This window comes from Neovison vison, chromosome 5, assembly GCF_020171115.1.
Source record: "Neovison vison isolate M4711 chromosome 5, ASM_NN_V1, whole genome shotgun sequence".
NCBI classification, from domain to species: Eukaryota; Metazoa; Chordata; class Mammalia; order Carnivora; family Mustelidae; genus Neogale; species Neogale vison.
Window position 1 is genome coordinate 1880365 of NC_058095.1, and position 22112 is coordinate 1902476.

General features: G+C 58.0%; 1 protein-coding gene across 1 annotated transcript in view; it reads right to left on the minus strand.

Moving 5' to 3' along the window:
• Nucleotides 1–22112, minus strand: part of RPTOR (regulatory associated protein of MTOR complex 1) — a 305182-nt gene that overhangs the window by 123742 nt on the left and 159328 nt on the right. The window contains exon 7 of the mRNA XM_044247255.1: nt 6049–6108. Within this exon, the coding sequence (XP_044103190.1) occupies nt 6049–6108 (60 nt within the window). The remainder of the gene's footprint in view (nt 1–6048; nt 6109–22112) is intronic.

The following is a 22112-nucleotide window of genomic DNA, read 5'->3' on the forward strand; positions in this document are numbered from 1 at the left end:
ACGTGCTGCTGTCTGCCCAGGAGACCACGACGCGTGCCACATCCACGGCCACGTGGCTCATACCCTGTGGAGGGCACACATGCCGCCTCCTGCGCGTCCTTGGTGGGGGGCCTGCCCCCCCCCGCCCCCAGCACTCCACAGCCCAGCACGAACTGCTGGAGAGCACAGGACACAGGGCCAAGGAGCTGAGCCAGAGAGCTGGTTCCCATCCAGTCCCATAAGTGAAATGAAAAATGTTATTTCGTCAAGTAACCTGGACCCATGATCAGACCCCCAGTGAGCTGCACCAAGTGTCCACGTGAACAGCCTCACAGCGTGGTGGGCAGCGGCCACAGCCCCTCACACGGGAGAGACGGGGACAGGGACGCGCTCTGCTGGCTTTACTGCAGACGTGACCCCCAGACCCCGGACCCCGTGGCTCTCAGAGAAGAGGGCCGGTCACCAGAAGCAGGGACCACGGGGGCGCCGCCCAGCCGCCACCCAGCTCCGCCAGGTCTCAGCCGGCAACCACCGCACCAGCTTCCGCAACACTGTGCAACTGGTTTACGAAAATCTCCCAAACTATTAACAATGTATATACTTTGAAATATTCTGCGGCTTCTCCAAACATAAGCTGCCTGTGAATTAAAAAATCCCGAAGTGTAATCCCGAAGTGTTTACGGTCCCACCCGAGGCACAGGCCAGGAGGGACGATATCTATGCCCCCACCTTGCCCGGTCACGTGGTGGCGAAGGGGAATGCCGGCGTGGACGAGAGCCACAGGACGCTACTTGGAAGCCCCCCCGCCCCCGCTCCCAAGACAGTCTGGGGTGGGACGTGGCTCCCAGGGCAGGACCTGAGGCCAGGGACGGGCATCGACCTCCCGCCCCCGCCCAGAGTCTGGACAGTGAGTCAACACTGAGCCCGCCCCCGCGGAGCGCCCAACTAACCGCTCGCGACTCCACCTGAAGAACGTTTGGAAAAACATGATCCCAAATCCCCGAAACGCGAAGGCTTTTGACCAAACGGCTATGGCCCCGGGTGTGGGCTATGTGTGCGCTTGGAGCGCTGGATGAAGGAACACGGGCGCGGGCCTTGCTGTCGGAGACTCCTCTCCGGGTTTCTGTCGGGGAGCTGACGCCCCTCCCCCACGGCACGCCGGTGACAACTCTGCCCTGGCACATGGTACGCAGACCCTCGTCCTCAGGCACAGAGGCCCTGGCCCTTTGCGCAAGGCACAGCCGGCTGCCGCCACAGAGGACTGACGGGGACTGCGCGTGGGAAGCTGGGCTGGGGCTTCTCGAACGACCACCCCGGCCAGAGGCACACGGTGCCCCTCGCACACATGGCCTAGGTCTGCACGGCCAGGCCCACCGGGGTCGGTGGGAGAGGCAGCCCCGGGCTGGGCCACACTCAGCTACGCTCGTTGCCTGCGCCCTCCACACCCTGGTTCCGTCCCCTGCATTCTTTCATAGCCTGATGAAAGCATTTCACCTTGTACCTGAATTAAAACACAACACAGAACCCGGCCCGAGTCTGGCCTATGGGATCTTAGCTGTGGGACTGCAGATCATGTCACTTCCTATCCTAAAGGCTCAAAGGGTTGGGGGGGCAGGCAAACCTGCCGCGGACGCACCCTGGCCACGAAAACACCACTGGGGCCTCGATGAGACACTTGCACTTCGCAGGCGAGTTCCAGGCCAAGCGCCCATGACGCGCGGGCGCCGTGCAGAGGGAGGGTGTGTGAATGGCTAACGGACACTAGACGTGTCTGACAGCGGACGACGTGCGAGCGTGTAGCTCACACAGGAGGGGAGGGCAGTCAGGCCTCAGTCGCCGGCCGCAGGGGCGTGAACCGTCCACCGTACCGCACACTTCACACCATCTGCTCGGTTCTGAGCCACAGGACAGGACAACCACGGGTATGACATGTCTTTGCGGACAAGCGGGTCAGCACTGCCGGGAGTCAGCGGCACGGGCAGGGCCCCGAGCCGCAGGGTGAGGGGGGATGGGGATGGCCCCCGAGAGTGGGAGCCGCTGATGCAGCTGCCCAGGGTGAGAACAATCCATGAGATGCTCGTTCCAGGAATGTTCTCTGAGTGTAGACGCCACGGCGGCCGGGGCAGCTCCGTCAAACACGGACGCATCCTGCTCCTGCCTCGCCTGCCGACTGCACACCTGAATCTGCTTCTCGGAAGTGCTTCTTACTGGCTGAAGGCACCGCGGGGGAACTTGAAACTTTAAAATAAGTGAGTTAACGTTTTCCTGTAAACGGAGGGGCCTTCGACGCTGGCGGGCTCTGTCGGTGAAGCCTCTGCCTTGGGCTCAGGCCGTGATCCCGGGGTCCTGGGGCCAAGCCCTGCGTTGGATTCTCTGCTCACCGAGGAGTTTGTTTCTCTCTCTGCCCCGGTCCTGCCCATGCTCTCTCTCAAGAAAGAAGGAAGGAAGGAAGGAAGGAAGGAAGGAAGGAAGGAAGGAAGGAAAAGAAAGGAAGAAAGAAAGAAAATCTTTCAGAAAACAGACTTGCATTTCCTCAGAAACGATCTGACGGTTAACACGGCTGGGTCTCCGGGAGCGTCACACCTGACTTTGTCCTGGTGCTCTGTAACTCTGGAGTTTGGAATCTGTCCTGGCACAACCCCAAGAATCCAACCCTCACAGTCAACATCGCCCCATCCTTGTCGAGCGACAAGGGAGAGCAGCCAGGCGCCGTCTGGGACCCAGTGAGCTGGTGGGCGCGGTCCCTGCTCGAGTCCACGACTTGCATCCAGAGAACGACTCAGGCCCAAGTGAAGGCCTCACAGACAGATCCTGCAGGAGAGACCTGAGGTTTCTACACAACCGGCTCGCACCCTCTTCCGTCCCTGCCACAGACCCCAAAGGAAGCTCCGTCCCCAATGTCCTGAGGGAGAAGTGGGCTTCATTCAGGCACACCGTAGCCCATCCCAATTAATCTGGGCACTGAGCGCCTAAAATGCAGACCACCCCCCAAATCAGGATCACCTCTTCTCTGCTGCAGAGGTGGACCCTGGACACCGCCTCCCAGAGTCCCGTGGCGGCATCCAGCATCCGTGAACAGGATCAGTGCGTGAGGCCATCTTCCCTCCCCAGGCTTCCTCCAAAATCCGGACGAGCTTTAGCCTTCTAACCCCCGCGCTGCTGCCCCGCGCGAGGCGGGAAGGGGACGGGTGTGGGGGTGCGGGCTGGCCGCCGGGAGCGGGGACGTAGACCGGAGTTAGGAAAATCATGCTTGACAGAGAACACTGACGTCTTCACATACGAGGGCGCTTCCTTCTGTTTTGCAACCCGCCTCAACCAGTCCTCGTGAGGACGGTGAAGCCGCTTCCCACCGACCAAGAGGCGCCTCGCACAGACCGGCCGCGGCCGCTCTGGGTCCTGGCCTCAGCGTCCTTCCGCCCCAGCTTCCCCGGCCGGGCGCTCCTGCAGCGCCTTCCCGGAGCCCTTCTGCCCCGGAGCCCCTTACACAGTGCCTCACTTCCCCACGTCGCATGTTAACTTTGTTTTCTGCATCGTCGTCTGGTAAACTGGCCTTTCTGGGTGTGCGGTGCCCGACTGCAGCACAGGCGGCTCCGCGTGGCCACGCCCACAGCCAGGAGCGTGAACACCCTTCCCCGCACCATCCCTGCCACTGCTGTCTCTGACCCCAGAGCGCTGTCCTCTCCAGAAGGTCACGTGAATGCAATCGGACCAGGTGTCGCCCTGGCGCTGGCGGCCGTCACTCCACACGGTGCTTCTGGGGCCACCCGTGTGCTCGCGCATCAAAGGTCCCCCAGTTCCCGCTGTGTCCCGTCGGACGAGGCGCATTCTGCTTATCCAGCCACCCTGGTAGCTCCCGCTTCGGGTGATGATGAAGGAAGCCACAGAAACGGTCTCGCACGGGTTCATGGGTGCCCAGTTTCCTTCCCACGGGACGAATGCGCGGGAAGGGGACGGTGGCCCCTGGTGCTGGCCTCCTGCCACGTGGCCGTCCCGCTCGCCCCGGCAGCAGGGCCACGGGAGCACCGGTCGCCCCGCACGCTCGCCGCCTGTTCCGTCGACCCGCCTCACGGGGGTTGTGGTTTCTTGCTGTGGTTTACTTGGCGTTTCCCCGACGGCTAGTGGTCTGGAGCATCTTTCCCGGGCCGACTGGCCGTTCCTAGATTCTCTTTGGGAAAGTATCTCCTCGGGTCTTTTTCCAATTTTGAATGTTTCTTCCTCTTTCTGCTCTGCGGTATCGTCATACACTCCGGGCACAGGTCCTCCGCCGGCCGCGCGGTTCGCTCACACCCCCTCACGCGTGCGGCTTGTCTCCTCGCCGTCTGAGCCGTGTCTTTCGGAGAGTAAACATTTTAAATTTTGATGAAGTCCAATTTCACAATTTGTTCTGTTGTGGGTCGTGCGCCGGGTGTGAGGCCGCGGCGCACATTTTACATCTGAGAGGGCGCCGGGAGCGGGCTGGCTGTCCTGCTGCGGTCCCCGGAGGCCGGTCGTCCCACGGGCCCTGCCGCGGGCGCGAAGACCCGCTGGCAAGCGCAGCCCGACTGAACGGCAGGCTTGTCTCCAGCATGAGCAGGAGGCTTAACTACACGACCGAGAAAACACATACTTCTCATTTACGGATCTCGAATTGCTCCTTTTACCCCGGAGGACTCGGAGCACGCGGTGCTGCTGCTTCCGTGTGGCTGAGGGCGCACGAGCGGCTGGGGTGGGAGCGTCCGCGCCGCGCGGGGGCACCGGGACGCGACAGGGCAGCACGCAGACCCGGGGGTGGCGGCCGGGTTCACGCCCTGCCTGCTGGGGGAAGCACTGAGGTCCAGCCACCATGACCCGCCCTGCTGGTGAACGGAAGCTCCCTGAAGTCAAGCAGACCATCCCACCATCTCCTTGGACACCGACTCACAACTCGCACCGAGGACGGACACTCGGTGAAGTGTCTGCGGGCGCCCTGGTTAGAGTCTCTGGATTCTTTACTGTACAGGCATCCCATGTGTGTATATTCTAGTAGAGAGATTTAAAACACAGAACAAACCCAAGTCAGTTAACACAGCTCCTCCCACTCAGAGTGAAGACGGATGCCCCGTTTCGTGTCTGTTCTACCCCTACTCCTGCACACAGGGCCATGTGTGGTGGAAACATCCTGTGTGTACTGGTCTCATCTGCTCTTCCCACTAATGGCACGCCGGGCAGCTGTTCTGTGCCAGCCCAGCGGAGCCGCTACAGAGCGCGCGGTCCCCAGAAGGACCCGTACCCTCGAGGCTGTGGACGCTTAGATGTAACCTTCTCTAGTTCTCTGACACACAGGCAGGTAGTTTTCCAGGAGGGAAACCCAGAAGCGTGTTTGCTTTCCCTACCTGATTTTAAACTCAGGCCTTAGCTGTTCTCACCCACGATCTTGTGTATCAAGACTTAGAGAACTACCATCCTGTATGTTGACTGCGGAGGGAGCAGTGTCCAGGGCGGAGGGCTTATGAACAACCCAGACGAACCAGGATGAGTCCAGGTGAGTCTCACGCACACGCACCCCCGCGACGCAGGTTAAGTCTGGAGCCACAGAGTAGCTCAGACCCAGGGAGGTCCACAACAGGAGGCAGCCGGGTCGCCTGATCACCTGGAAGCACGCGGAGAGGTCTCATGACCACAGTCCACGAAGGGCACTGCCGGACGGGACTGCAGCGTGCGCCCTGAGGCAGAACACAGACCGGGGTCGGGGGGCTTGCAGAATATAAGCGGGGGTGCTGGGAGAAATGAGCCCGCTACAGCAGTCGGGGAGCAAAGGTGACCTCTGTGTGCAGCCGTAGGTTTCTGCTTTGACTGAGTGTGAGCAGTGTTTGTCAACGTTCAAACGAACCCAGCTTTTCTTCTGTTCTTTTCATTCGGCCGCACACGGAGCAGTGCCCCACGCTGGTCACCAGCACGGCGGTCACAGCACGGCGGTCACCGGAGAGCAGGAGTACACACCCCCACGCTGGGAGACACCCCCACGCTGACCACAAGGGCCCCTGGAACCAACAGCGCTCAAAGAACCCCCCTCAGACCCCAAAAGCCACATGGCTTGAAAATCTGACTTACTTTTCTATTAAATCCAGTGTGACCCCGGGCACCAGGCTCACGCATTTCTGCATGCAAAACCTGCAGAGAAAGGAGAGAGAGTGAGTCACGCTGAGGGGGCATTTAGCAGGAAATACAACAGTGCCCGGGGCGCGAGGGCATACGGGTGGGGGCAGAGGCTTCTCACTCCCAGCAGCTTTCAGATTCATGAAGCAAACCCGACTGTCAGCCGGTCAGTGGAGGGAGAGAAACCCGGACACAGGGTCCCCGGGGAGGGGTACAGGTGAGAAAGGAAAGGAAGCATCTGCGCAAATAATGGACACAGTGGCTTCTCTCCCCTTTTCTCTTTCTTAAGAAAGCCAGCCGGGGGGCGCCGGCACGATGAGCGAGCACGAATGACTTCCGGGCACACAAAGGGACACGTGGGAGGAACCAGACACCAGCAAATTCCATCATGTCACTTGCTTATCCAACCCCTGACTGCGTCACTCAGGGACCGGACTCCGCAGGCCGCCGGGCCGGACCGTGAGCGCACTGCCGGAGGCCGGGAGCCACCCCCTGCCTCCTCCCTGGGCTGTGGGCACACAGCAACGGAAGCAGCAGCCGCAACACTGAAGAAAAAGGCAATTTTGAGCTTGTTGTGGGAGAAACATTTAATTCACCTGCTTCACAGATTACACTCCAGCAACCCCCTCCGACCGCCAGGAGGCACGCGGCACGCGCACCTGCAGGAGGCACTTCCGAGCCTCCCTGGCGGGACACGAGAAGAAAGTCAGAGAGGAAAGTCGGAGAAGGCCAGTGGGCCCACATGGGAGGGACGGGTACAAGCCCCAGGCCATGTTCAGGGAGACAAGCTGTGACGCGTGTGAGGCTGCCGGGCAGGAAGGGTGACAGAGAGACCAGGAGGATGGTGGCTATGAGGACAAGTGACTCCCGAGGGTAGCCTCCAGGTTGGAGGGAGGTGGGGCTCCACTGCTGTCCCCCCCCGCACCGCTGTCCCCCATGCACCACTGCCCCCCACACCGCTGTCCCCCCCACAACGCTGTCCTGTGGCACCAGGACACAGGCAGCTCCTGTGGCGGGTTCAGGTAAATCAGGATCTCTCGGTGGATAAAGAGGATCTTCAGGAAAGGCATTTTCCAGTCTAACCCTGGGTTCTATGCAAACTGTGCCACTTTGTCATTTGTCTTTTTATCTAGAACATTCTTATCCATTTCTGGATTCCAGTGATGACAGAATAATTTGTATCACACTAGTCCTCTTATCAATAATAATTAGCTCTGAACAAAACACAAAAAACCACCACGTAAAAGCACCAAGAAGAAAACGGATTCAGGGAGAAACAGAAGAATTGCAGGGAAGTGCACCATCACCCAGTGCATCCCGCAGGCACGCCCAGTCCACGCGGCACACGGGGCAATGCTCTGCGGGAAAGCGGCCCCCTCACTGGCTCAGTGTCTCCCGAGTCCTGGCGGGCTGCTGCCGGGCACACACGTGGGGCGAGACTCCCGGGGGCCGCGTGGAGACAGTAACTGGAAGGCTGAACTGAGACAGTCCACACCCACCCCAGGTGTGCACCGGCAGGGAGAGCCAGCCCACTGCTTTAAGGGGGCTTGATCCACACCAGGCCCTCCACTGACCTCTTGGGTGGGGTGGGGCATCATGCCTTAGTTACCACCACGCTCCCGGACGCAGAGCCACACCCCTACACTAACAGCAAAGCCAAAGGTCACTAGTCCTACCACCAAACTGCCTGTACTCCCTGACAGAGACCGCCTCAGGGCCTTTGCACTTGCTGTTCCCATGGCCTGCAGTATCTTTGCCCCAGAAAACTAAGATTTACTCCTTTATTTTATCTAGATTTCGACCTCCCCTGGCCAGCCAAAGGAAAACATCTCCATTCTCCAACCCCTCACCCTGCATTTCTTGCTCCCCAGTGTTTTGTTACACAGCTGTTGGCATCTGTCTTTACCACGGAAGGTATGTTCAGGGTGTAAAAGGACCTCTCTCTTCTTGTTAATCACTACAGCTCTGGTGCCAGGGACAGTGACCGGCACACAGTTCTGCTGCTTACCAAATACACGTGAGTGACTGGATACGGTAGGAGACTGATGTGGTAGTTTTTATGGGTTTCTAATATTTCACCCCTGTTCTTGTTTTCTTGTCACTCTTGAAAGCAAGGAGCTTCAAGATTTTATGAAAAACAAATCATAATCATTTAATATTTAAAAAATAAAAACAAACCCAGCTCTGGAACCTCATGAAGTATCATGTAACTGCTGGGTGTTGAGTCTGAGAATGGAAAGACATGAACTATTTTCCTAACTAAAAACAACAAAAAAAGATGTATTTGCCATAAAAAATTAAGAGGTACAGAACATTACAAGTGACAATTACCCCAAATCCCAACACAGCTGTTAAAAAACACTGAATCATTCGAACTGATTTTGTTCAAGGATAAAAGGGAACCACTGTCCCCGTATACCCCAACCTGGGTGTTGCTGGGGGAGCCGAAGTCTGTCCCCACTGCCCTCAACACCGCCACCTGCTGCACACGGGGGTCCCGATTCCACACGTGCCCCGCTCCTGGAGACAGCCAGCATCGACACGTGGGTTTTTGTTTCTTTCCACAAGAGAAGCCTTGTGACAGCTGTTTTTCTAAATATCTCCCCCCCCCCACCAATTCTTTCCAACATTCAACAAAGTTGGAAGAATTTTACAGGAAAGGCCTGCATCCCTCCGCCTGGTTCCACCACCGGCTTCTGACTGTGCTGGCTTTATCACGTCTGTGTCTCCCTCCACGAGTCCACTCTCCTTTTGGTGCAGCTGGACATACCACACACTGCCCTCCAGATTCCACGTGTGTCCTTGATTTAAACCACACACAATCAAGTGCACACATCTTCGCTACACATTCGTTGACTTGTGACAATGCACACAGCCACGTAACCTGGACTCCGACAGAGAGCACTGCCGACGTCCCAGAACGGTTCCTCCCGCTGCCCCCGGGGACAGAATCGGTTCCGACGCCTCCCCCGACTTGCTCCTCTGCTCTAGAATCTCACAGAAGCGGAGCTGTCCCCAGTGCGGACGTCCTACAAGGCGGCCTCCGGGCAGCAGTATGTTTTCCAGGTTCGCCCGTGGCCGTGTGTGTATCGTGAGCTGATTCTGTTTTACCGCTAACCAGTGCTCTGTCACGGGAATATACTGCCCCGTACATGCTGCTTTGTAACTTGTCCTCGCATGTCTTGGGCGGTATGAACACTGGTATGCAGAATGTCCCCTCTGTCAATGTTTGAATGAGCCCTGTTCGTATGGACACCAAGTTTGTTGTCCTCAGGACGCATTCTTAGAAGCGGACCTGCCCGATGGACGGGTACACTAGACCTGAATTACTCCTCATTGTCTGATGGCGTTCCAGAAAAAAAGGCCCAAATGCCCATTTTTTCACTTCTTGCTAACACTGGGTTCATCATCATAAAAAAAGGAAACCGCTGTCTGCCTGACTGACAGGTGGGGAAATGACATGTCGTTTGAATTTCTTTGGTTAGTCTAGAGGTTAAATGCCAGTTAATAATTTCTGGGTTCTTTGTGTTTTTCTTTTGCTTGTTGCCTATTCACGCCCTTTGCATTTTTATACTGGGGTACTCATCATCTTACCAATTTTTAAGTGTTTTATACATTAACAGAACCAAGAACCAACCTTTTGTTACATGTCGTGTAATTTTTCTCAACTTATAATTTTACATTGACCCCAAACCAACACAGGGGTGAGGGGCACTGACCCCCCATGCAGACAAAATCTGCATGTAACTTCTGACTCCCCCAAAACTTAACAACTAGTAGCCTACGGAAACCTCACCGATCACAATTAAAACATATTTTGTACAAGGATCATATCCTGCATTCTTACAATAAACTAGAGAAAGGACCGCGTTACTAAGAAAATCATCAAAGGGGAACCTGGGTGGCTCAGTGGGTTAGGCCTCTGCCTTCGGCTCAGGTCGTAATCTTGGGGTCCTGGGATCGAGTCCCGCATTGGGCTCTCTGCTCGGCGGGGAACCTGCTTCCTCCTCTCTCTCTGCCTGCCTCTCTGCCTACTTGTGATCCTGTGTCTGTCAAATAAATAAGTAAAATCTTTAAAAGAAAAGAGAATCATCAGAGAAAGCACATTTACAGAACTTACTGTCCTGTGTTTACTAAAAAAAGCCGGCCTCTACGTGGACCTGCACAGTTCAACCCTATGTCGCCCACACATCAGCTGTGTTTTAGATTTTATCCACTGTTTTCCTTGCCGCATGACACTTAAAGTCTGTGTTTTATAAAATCTATCCCTGCCTTTATGGCTTTTTAATTGTCCCCCTGATCATTTTCCCAGTACTTTTGTGAGTTCTCCTTTTCACATCTGAGGCTTTGTTACATTCGGAATTTATTACATTAAGAGGGAGGGATTTGAAAACTTCAAATGGTGAGCCACGTGCCCCAAATAGTAGATACCGAGCAATTCATTCTTTTTCTGAATCACACGTTCTTCCGACACACACAGACTCTGCTTTTGGAACGAAATCTCTGTTCTGCTCCACGGACGTGATGGTCCACACTCCCATTTCAACTGTGTCTTCGGAACGTGCTGGGGACGGCAGGACGAGCTTTCTTTCGCAAACCCGGTTCCCAAGGCCGCTCTCAGACAGCTGTTTTTCCAGCTGACCTTTACAATCAACTTGTCAGTATTGTGTGGAATTTATGATTTAATTTAGGGAGAATTTATAACCTTCATTTACCGGGTCTCAACATGTAATCATGTGGGCAAGTCCCGCTTTTATTCAATTTCTTTTCGTTTCAATCAGTAAAGTTTTACGGGACTTTCTATCTAGGCACACGGTGCGCGCTGAGCCAGACCGTGCCCCCGTCGCTGTCGGTTACGGTTGTTATAAAGCAGATTCCTTTCCTTCCCGGTACCCACTTGCTGGCTGTTTCTAACATACAGAAAATAAAACACGTTTTAAGCGACTGCTGTGAAAAATGCCCTATGTGGAAAGCATAAAACGCGGGTGTCAGCGTAAGCACTAAGAGAGTCAAGCGCAGCCAGTCCCAGACGAGGAAACAGAGCACCCCAGTCCCCACGGCCCGCGCGCCCAGGAACCTGCCGCGCCCTCAGGAGGCGGTGCTTGCGCAGTGCCGTGTGCACGTGCGCTCGGTCAGCCACTGGCCACTGCGTGTAGTTTCCCCGTGTAGTGACTCTTTTTCGCAAAGCTGAGGTTCGGCTCACACACGAATAATGCAACGTCGCCTTCTCCTTCGAAGACGCACACTGTTCATGTGATTTCTCAGCAGGTGATGCCACTGGTCGGCATTTCTAGAACAATGCGCCGACGGACCAGAGTCCAGCCACGCCCTTCTCTGGGTCCTAATCGCGCTGACGGAGACACAGAGTGATGGGAGCAGCCGGTGTGGAAGACGCTCTCTCACACAAAGCAAGTAGCCTTCTATTTTTGTTACAAGTTTTCATTAAAATTCATTTTTAATTTTATCAAATAACGTTTCTCCTTCACCCACTAACATGATGGATTATGTTAATAGGCAGCCTGATGGAAAGTCATCAAAGCCACCTCGAACGGATCTCGCGGAGAAGGTCACTCTTCTGCACCGCAGGGCCCTGGTCACTGAGAGTTTACCTGAACTCAACGGTAGCGGCTGTGTGTGTGTGTGTGTGTGTGCACCCGCACACCTACATGTGTAAGTGTGGTGTGGGTATGTGACTCTGTGTGTCTGCGTGTGTGAGCCTGTGTACACGCGTGTGAAGTTTGTGTGTGCACATGTGTATGTGTCTGGTCTGTGTTGCTGTGTATGAGACTGTGCACGTGTGCTGCTGCCTCTGTATGTCCCCGTATGTGTGCATGTGTGTGAGCACACATGCCGCGTGTGTCCTGGCTGGTGCCCCCCGTGCGGTCACCTCTGGACCAGGGCTCAGAAGTGTGCCGTGGCCACGTGCACCGTGTGCTCATGGGCTGCTGGGTTGCGCCTGTTCCCTCCCGGATTTCAGAAACAATTGCCTGCATGCTGAGTCTTCGTTCCTCTGTTTGTCAGCTTCTCCTTTTTTACTGCTTTCCATTTCCTGCAACACCTACTCACTGGTGCCTGATTTTAAGGTCACTTAAGTTTTAGAATTAAATTTTATTTCTTAAACCTTTTCCTTCCCTTTGCTAGTTCTCTTTTTATCTTGATGTATTATTTTGCCAACTTAATATTTATCTTTCTGTTCCACAGAGACAATATTTCTAGAATTTCATGGAGGCATAAAGCATGGGACGCCTCCCCTGCCCAGAGACAGGACAGCCGCTGGTTACTCAGGGGACCCTTTGGGCCATAGCTGAGGCCATGCAGACGAGGGGACACTCACCAGAAAGACCAAACACTGGATGGAGGGGGACCTCTGACCTCCAGGAGGCGGGGAGGGGGCTGGAGGCTGAGCGCCACGAAAACCGGGGAAGCCAGAGATGGGAGAGCTTCCGAGTCCGACACCTGCGCTCCCTGGGGGATGGCGCCCGCCCGCCCTCCCCAGGAGCAGGAGCCCCGTCCCTCTGCAAGATGCACCCCTGGAGGTCTTGCTCTCGCTGTTCCACGCTGGCCCTGCATGCGGCCAGCCCCTGGCCACAGCTGGGTGACAGAGGAAGGACCTGCAGAGTTCAGGCCCACCACGGGCTGTGGCTCAAGTCTGACATACGCTCTGGGTTCTGACCAGAGGCTGTGCTTGGTGGAGAGATGGGCCGGGCACTGTCGTCACGGGCGGCACACGGCGCCTCCCATTGCCCCCGACCCACATGCCAGGGAGCTTTCCTGTTCCGGACTGCTGCTCTGAGGCCTCCCCTGCAAGAAGCACCCGCCAGAGACACTGGGCCTCGAGTATCCCCTTTTGAAAAGGAACTTGGCGGAGGGGGGCAGCTCAAAGGAGCAATAAACACACTTCAAACAAGCCCATTCCCTGGCGTTTCACTCACTCCAGCAGGCTTCAGAGAACGAAACCCGACACAAAACCAGTGTGTCCATCACCGGCATCTGTAGCCAAATTAAGTCTGCCGTTTGGTTCCATCAAGTCCTAATTGACTCACTTTAAATAGCTGCCCTTGCAGCGGCACAGAGCCGCCGGCTCTCCCGAGAGGCGTCCAGGCCAGAACGAGGACACGACGCGAGTGCGGCCGAGGAGCCGCTATTTCGGGCCTGCCCTGCTCCCGAATCATGGCTGCTGAGAGCAAAGCCGGTGACTCCATCGGTCAGAGGGGCACGACACCCCTTCCTCCGAGCTTTCTGCCCTGCGGGGCAGGGAGCTGACCCCGACCGTCTCCTGGCCACAGCCCGGGGGCCAGGCACTAATGGGGGGGCTCTGCGCCCCCAGAAGTACCCGCCCGGTGAGCACGCCTGGCCCGTCATCGGACGCAGCTATCACGGGAGTGCTGTGAACTTCACAAGGCTTCTGACTTTAATTTAGAAGAGATTAAAATGTCGAGACAATTGCAGTTAAAAGGAAAATGGCTTCAAAGAAAAGCATAAATATTTGGGGGCAAACATCATAATGTCTGTAATTTACTAAAAACAGCCATAAACACAAAACAATGAAGCAAGCAACCTGGTAAAGTTGGGGTGATAAGCCCGGGGGATTCATTTCATGATTCTCTCCACTGCTCTCCAGAACGGCTGGACGTTACCCCGAAACCATCCATGGAGAAGGAGACGGAGACGCACTCCCATGCTGATGGGTCCACAGCAGGAGAACATTCCAGGGCAAGATCTAGTTGTCCAAAACCTCGGCAGCGTGTCCCCATTTCGGAAGAAGGCCGGGTTCCGAGGGAGGCCGCAGCCTCTCCCACCTCGGCTTGCCGCAGAGCTCGCGAGCGGCGGGCTCTGATCAGGAAGCCCGTGCGCGCCCCCGCAAAAGCAGAAAACCCGCACGCTCTCCTGAGAAGCCAACCTTGCCCACGCAGGTGATTCTCATGACCAACACCCAAGGGAAGGAGACAACAAGGCACACGACGGGACACCCCCACATGGCCCGGGGCCTGTTCCCGCAGATGCCACCGTGTGAACTTGGGACCCTGCTTGTCGGAGGTGCCCCAGGTTCCCCAGGCTCCTTCGTCTGCTTCCGATCCGACCTGAGACTCAGGAAAGAACACGGCCCCTCACCGGAGATGGGAAGTGAGCAGACACTGACCTGCCCAGAGGACGCCCGGCTGAGTCAGGAAGGGGCCTCCTCGGAGGACAGGCACCCAGGGCTCTGACCCGTGCACTGGGGGCCCCCCAAATCCCCCCCCAGCTGACTTCGGAGGCTTCTTCCCGTGCCCTGGGAAACCGGCCAGCAGAGCAGAGAGGGTGCAGGGACGCCAGCGTGGCTGCGAGCCCGGGAGCCCTGCATGCGGGCACTGGGAGCTCGGGGCGCGTGGGGCCAAGAGGAAAGGGTTTCCACGTATGCGCCTGTTTGTGTCCGCACAGAGTGGCTGGGCCTCATCCCTCTTGGTCTAGCACAAAGGGGGCCTGTGGCAGATGCGTGAGTTTCAACGCAGGTTCACCTGAAGGGATTCGTTTCCATAGAAGAACCAGACACTTAAATTACAATCATCTACACGTTTATTCTCTTCCTATTTCTTTCACGCCCTCGGACGTGCTCTTTCTGTATTAAGAAGCTATGCCCTTGACCCCGGTCTGTCCTCAGGGGCCTGTCGGGCCTGTGTCCCCAAGCACGGAGGAGACAGCGGCCGCCCCGCCTCAGGGAGTGAGGACGGGGGTGCTGTGCGGCACCAGACTCCTTCCCGCCCACCGGAGAGCCGACCCTGTTTAAACCACAAGCCTCTGACGTGCTGAGACAAGCGGGGCCCGCGGGCGACACGGGCGGCTCTCGCACGGATCCCGTCAAGTCAGCGGGTCCCTGCTATGGGGACCGAAACTGATGTCGCTGCGGAACTCTGAAATCGCTGCCCATCCGCTGGCCCCACGCCAGGCCCACGTCTCCTGCACACGTGACGGAAGAGACGGCCGGAAGGAATTCTACACGGGCCTGGAGACCAGGGCGAGAGGAGCCGTACGTCAGCCCCTCTGCAGGCATGACCAGCACAAGCCCCCGGGCCCCCCGAGTCACACACACCCAACCTCCCCCTCCCTAAACGACAATGCCCGTCCCCGTCACGGGAGGGTCAGCAGCCCCGGCCCCCGTGCCGTCCGGTCGGCTACAGGCGAGGCTGCTCCACGGCTCGTGGGGGCTGCCGGACTCCCACCTGGGACTGCACGCAGCAGACTTTGCTCCTAAAATGCCCACGGGTGGGAGCCTCTTTTGAGGAAGTCCCCTGCACTGTAAACCTGCCAAGCTCTTCCTGTTAAAAAATCGCGACTACTTTCCAGTGGCACCAGCTTGAGTCCCTGGGTGGGGGGTGCATGGTGTGGGGACTAGGGAAAGCGGCGGTGGGTTCCCGGCGGCGACATGACGACAGACCAGCTGTGGTGTGCTCCCCCCGTGGGCACACGCAGCTCCAGCTGCCCCTCCGCCGGGACTGCGGGACAGGCCCGCGACACCACCACTGCCCCCGCGGCTCCCGTAGCCTGCTCCCCTGCTCACCATTATCAGCCCCGTTCCCGGGGGAGAAGGCAGAGGCTCAGAAGGTCCGAAAATCACCTGGCCAGTGGCTGCCCTGAGCGCCGTCCTGCAGACCCACACGCCACATGTGCCCACATGGGCCAAGGCGCCTGGACCCCAACTCGGACAGCGCTCGCTGATCCCTCGAGGGCTTTGGAGAGCGTGTTCAATGCCTCACTTCAGGTTCCATCAAGGAAAGCGTGACAAACAAGGGCAGAGGAGGATGGTGGCAGTTCGGGACAGAGGACCCCGGGCAGCGCAAGGCAAGCCAACGGCTGGGCAGGGAGCTGCCGGGAGGCCGGTAGGACCCCAGGTTGCACAGAGGCAGCAGAATCAAAAGAAACGGACAGTGTGCCTATCCCATTGGCCTTTGCCAAGAGCCGTGCAGGACACCACGCCCCGAGCGCCAGGCTGCCCACCACCGTCCACAGGCTCGCCCTCCTCTGGACTGAGAGCGTGGTGGCTCTGGGTTTAAGGGGAACCCCCCCATACGGCAGCTCCCCCCATGTGCTGGCCTCCGTGCGTGCCCCGAGCTGTACTCAAGGAAAGCAGAAGGCCCAGAAAGTCTCCAAACATTACCAGCACATTTCTCGTGATTTCTCGTGAGAGAAACATCGATCAAACCAGTGGACTGGTGAGAACCAGACGTCTCCGCTGCTTTATGAGCCGTGAGCCTGCGCCTCTCCCCTTACCAGCAGCGGGTGACATGCCGGCCGCCTGGCCGGGGCTGGCGGCGGGGCCGGGGGGTCAAGCCAGAGGCGCGGTGTGAGGTGCCGCTTGCCCCGAAGAGCGAGTTCTCTACACCAGACCAGAGCTGGAGAGACGTCGGGCCGAGCAAAGGACATCAAGTCCAGGTGCCCCAGCTGCTTCTCCGTGCTCGCGAGCCTCAGAGCCACCAGGGAAACGTTCCCGCGTGTGAGGCAGAGGAAGAACGCCGCTGAGAGACTGAGCTCATTCCTGACGTTCTGGAAGCAACACGTGAGGTCGTGTTGATCTTCTAATTCCCTCTTCTGCGTAAATTGTGTCTCCTGACAGCCTCGACACTGTCCTCCAGCTCCTGACCCAGGGAGGTGGCTTGGGAATTACGCCGGCGGAGGTCACTGTGTCACACTTGCTGATTTTCCCCGTTGCGCTCCCCGTCCATGTTTTAGAGAGCGTAGGTCAGCGACCCTGGGGCCTCACCCTGCAAACCTGCCTGACGGCTTCCAGAAACAGAAGGACCCCCCACCAGGAAGGGGCGGCGTCTGAGCCCACAACACTTCGAACTTCTTCGCTCCCCCAGGAAAATCCCTTTTCCCTCCGTGCACACGGAGGCTCCCAGGAAGAACGAGCGAGCAGGCACGGCCCCCAGCGGTTCCCTTCCGGACAGCCAGGAAGCCGAACGCGTGTCCGCCCGGCACAGACAGAGGAGCACCTGCTCCCGCTGTTGCCAGCACGAGACACCAGACCGGCTGAGGACGTCCTGGTGTCCTGCTCCAGTGTCACTAACGTTTGTGCATAATTTGTGTATTTTGACATCCACGCATGGAAAGCCAGCCCATCGCAGCACCGACGATTTCAAGCTGCTCTGCCTGGTCCAGTGCGGTCCCTCGGGCTGTGGCCTGGGCAGGGAGCTGGCTGGTGGTGGCCACAGGGATGAAATGTGTGTCTCCACATAAATCTACGGCCCTGCTTCTCCAGAGACAGCAGCAGGGGCAACAGGGAAGGTCTGGCTTTGTCCTAAAGTGCAAGAACGTGGCCCAAGCCACGGACAGCGGCCAGGACGAGGCTGGAACACCGCGGTCTGCCTCTTGCTAAAGAGGAAGGACAGCAGCACGCCGACCCGCCTCACAGGCGGCGCACACCTGAGGCTCGAGCTGCTATCTGCCTCTGCCCTCCAGTCCTAGTCCTGAGTGGACATTCTCTTCATGGTTCGCAGCATGTGGAGAGAAACCAGCACAGGAGCATTAAAACCAGAGAAAGGACACAGCAGAAAGGTGTTATCTCTGGGATTTCTCTGCAGCTGCTTCCCAGAGAGCTGGGCAGGTCGTGACCCCCAGGAGGCACCAGGCACCCAGGGGCCCGAGGCTCTCCTGCTCCGGACGCCTGGGCCACGCGCCCACCAGGGACGAGTGTACGGCTTTGGGAGGGTCGCTCCCGTCATCGGGGAAGGCGGATGCTCTGACACCAATTTTCCCCTGCCGGTACAAACAGGATCCCAAGAGCGACTCCAGCGGGACTCACAGAGAAGAGGCCAGACATCTGGGACACGGGGAGAGGGTGACGGTTAAAGATATGCTGGCAATATGATGAATGCACAGAGAAAACATAGTATTCAAGCTGTCACGTGATCAGCACATGAAAACTGCAAAGGCTTATGGTCCCAGCGGTATCAAGGACGTCACAGTGTCCTGCTCTAGTGTCAGGTGAAAAACTGAACAATGGGTTAACCGCTTAAGTTCCTACACTAAGCTGTCCCCAGACAGAGTCTAGACCAAGCGAGGCCCTCCACAGAGGAGACTCTGCCTCGTCCTTACGCAGTTCCAGCGGCCGGCTAGGAAGGCGCCGGCCACACCCGCAGGAGGGGCTCTCTGCGTCAGAAGCAGACTCCGCGTGGAGGTAAGCTTCTCCGGCCGCCGTCACCCCGTCCACAAAAACAGTCAACGTGGATCAAAGACCTAAATGTAACCTCAGAGGACACACAGATGCGTAAACCTTCGCGACTCGGAAGATGACATCAAAAGGATAAGCAACGAGCGAAGGAAGGCAGGTAAGATGGAGAGCCTCCAGCTGCACAGGCTCTAGCGAAGGGGGAAGACGCCCACAGAATGGGAGAAAATACGTGCAAGTATGATTTGCAAAACGTATTTCTGATCGGATATTCTAGATTCCAGCATCTAGAACATGTAAAGAACCCCTACAACTCAACAAGGAAAGAGACAACGCAGTGAAAAAGCACACGTCAGATCTGGACAGACGTGAGACAACATGGGATCTCAGGACGCAGGAGGCAGGCCAGTTCGTGTGCTGCTGGTGAGGACGCCAGACTGGGCAGCAGTTGGGGAAAAGCCTGGCAGTCCGTCAAGGAGCCGCCCTGGGACCAGAATATCTGCGTGAAGCTAAGGGACACGTTCTCTCGGAAAATAAAGACCATCCTGCGTTGAGACGGCATTTCCAGGCATGGGAGCTGTGGGGTGGCATAAATTAGTCCATCTTGGTGAAGAAGTTTGGCAACCGACATCACAAGCTCCACGCTTTGCCCTACTGACCCTGTTCCCAGAAATGACTCTAAGAAACAGTCCAAACGCGGCAAAAGTTCGGGGGCACACCGCAAGGATGAACAGGGGGAAACACCTGCAGATCCTTGAGTTTTGCAGGAACAGGGAAATGCTTTAAATAACGTCGTGCACAAATGGGACAGAGTGTTCTATTTGGGAATAACACCCCAGCTAACAATCGAGAATGGTAGTCCGAAAATTTAAAAATAAAATATAAAATATGCGTGACTGTAGGTCGGGGAAATTGGGTGCACATCCGGACAAGAAGAAAGGATATAAAAATAAGAACGTTCATTCGCAAGGTGCCTGGCACTCTGGGTGACCTTCCCCATCTCCCGCCTCCCGCTGAGTGCACGTCATGCTGTCCGTGCAGGAGACCACAAGGGAGCAGCAGCCCCTTCCAGCGCCCCGGCACCCACGCGCATTTCTGGGCCGTGTGGTCTGAAGAGCAAATGCGGGGGACAGCCCAGACTCGTCTGCCAACGCTGCGGTCCAGCACTGTGCCACCGGCAGCGCTGAGCCCGACCCTCTGGGGTGGACGTGAACGTGTTCTGCCTGTGCCCAGTGCGCTCACGCTGCTCTCCATGCTCTCGAGCCCGCCCTGAAGAGGCAGAGGGGAAGACGGCGCAGGGGCCCAGATCGACGCACGGAAGGCAGGAGACCGAGAATAGGCTGGAGGGAACAGAAACAAGGCATCCAAAGAACAGCACAGGGGAAGTGGCTGAAAACAGAGCAGGGGATGGGGGGCTTGAGCCCAGGCCATGCTGTTTCCGGATCTGCAGTGCACACGTCCCTGCGCCAGACTGGAGCCATGGCAGGGCGGCACGGCGCCCTGGCATGGCTGGGGCAAGGTGCAGGGCTCCACGGAGGGAGAGGCCTCCGTGTGCTGCTGGCAGAGGGGCACGTTGGGGGCGCACGCGGCAGGAACGCAGGAGGCACCGGGTCTGGGAGCAAGTGTGAGGACAGTCCGAGGGACCCTGAAAGAGAAGGACGGACACACAGGAGGGGTCTGGTCAAGGAAAGCTCAAACTGGAAGCACGTGACCTGAGGACCTGCCAAACTTCCCAGGGCAGTGGGGAGAGGAGGGGCATCCCTACGCCCTGGGCACGTCTGAGTCCTCCTTCAGGTCTCCAGGGCACCTTCATCCCCTGCCCCAAGCATGTGTCCCACAGCGCCACAAGGACACACTACCGGAAGGCCTGCGCGGTCCCCGAAGGTCAGCTGGTTCTCAGGGGAACTCCAGACGGCGTCGATGACGACACCGTGTCACAACATCAGCTGCCATGTATGAAGCGGGCAGAGCGGGGGCCGTGGCCAGGACACAGGCTCGGAACAGAGGGTCTGCGCGCCCCTCGGGCTCTCTGTACGTGAAGCTGAAGCCGGCAACCACCCGCCGGGGAGCGCAGCCTCGATCCTGCCTCGGCTCGGCTGGGTCCTCGGGCTGTTCGCGAAAGTGAACGGGAAGCCACGTGGCAGAGCCCTTTGAAGGCTACAGAGCGTTCTGCAACTACCGTTAGAAAGTTCGCACGTCACAGAAGCACTCGGCCAGTCTCCCCTGTCGTCTTCACGACAAAGGGGGGTACAGTCACCGCACGCTGGTCTTTGTGAGCACTGAGAATCGCTGACGCGCGCTTACAAACGACAGACAGACCAGAACGGCCTTCAGGGTCCCAAAGCCCTGGTTTCTTAGGATATCCTGGTGTCCTACAACACAAACAGGATAAAAGTCCTTTTAAACCCTGAGGTGTTTCCCATAAACGCAACAGCAGCACTCCTGTGAGCAGAAGAACATGGGGACAGTGGTGTGGCTATAGCTGACTTGTCCCGACGAAGAGCCCACGCACCCGCTCAGGGCTGGCCGTGTCGCTGGCCCGTGTGGCCCCGCCCTCTGCACGGCTGCCTGGGGGGGCCCGGCCAAGTCACATGGCCCGAAGACAGGACGGCTGTGCATCCCTCTTCTAGGAAGAACGACTTCCTGGCAGCCCTAGGGTGACAACGTGTCCCTGACGGGTGGCACACACGTCCTGTCTGTCCAGAGCGCCCACGAGAAAGGGTGGCCTGTGCTGGGGCAGCAAAGCCAGGTCAGCAGCAGCCGGCCCAGAACAGGGGCAGCGTGAGCTCCGTGGGCAGAGCAGACTCCCGGCCGGGCCTCTGTTGCTGTTCCAGCAACGTCCTCGCTGCACACAGTGCCCCTGGGGGCAGGCCCTGAGCACGGCACAGGCGGAAATCAAAATGCAGGGAGGCCCTTGCCGCCAGCTTCAAGCTTGGCAATCGGCCGGGAGTGAGAAAGAACAATGCGAAGTGACCTGTGCAAAGGAAGCTATTTGAAATGACTGCTTCTCCGACGCGCACAGAAGTACTGTGTTGACCGCCAGTCCACAAACCACACCCCAGGCCAGGAGACATCATTTCCCGCTTCGTCATTCGGAGGCCATGGCGGCGTGCCAGCACCTGGCCCGGGGAGGGGCAGGCGGCAGTGCGCAGGCCGAGCGCCCGTTCCTGGAGCAACAGAAGGCGTGCGCCCAGCCAGTCTGCCCAGCGGGGAGGAGCGCTGCCCAGGCCACTGCCGCGGCCTCCCGCGCCGCTTCCTCCTGCCCCCGCTCCCGGGACGGGCCGTTCCACTATGAAGACTCTTCCAGAGTCGGATTTTAAGACCCGCATTTCTGCAGGCCCTGAAGGGTGAGCAGGGAATAAAGAACCACCTCGGGACGGTGCGCCTGGGCCCCGACTGCGCCCCGACCCTGGGGGCGCCGCTGTGCGTCCGCACGCCAGTCTGGGGACACGTTCACCTCCTCCCCGCTGCTGGTTCCCACGCACCAGACGAGGACGGCACGCGTGTCCTGATGGCGGCCCCCGCGGTGCCTGCCCCTCTGGCCTCGTCCTCTGTTCTTTCTAGTTTCGGGGGGGGCTGTGGGGTGGGGGGACATGGGGAGCACTAGAGACCGCTGAGCAGGGCGCATCTTCTTGCTTCACAGCGTGGGAAGTGGCCAAAGCACCCGAAGCCCCGTGCGGCGCTCACCCTGTAGAGTAAGGGTGTAAGCGAGCCGGCGCCCAACGTCCTCCTGCGGGCTCCACGCGCCTGCCGGCCCGCCGCAGCTGCGCCCGACCAACCGGAGAGGCTGTGCTTACACGGGATGCTGTGTCATCCTCTAGCAACAGCGGGGGTAACAGAAATTCCTACATCCCTCCTCTTATAATTAATTTTAGCA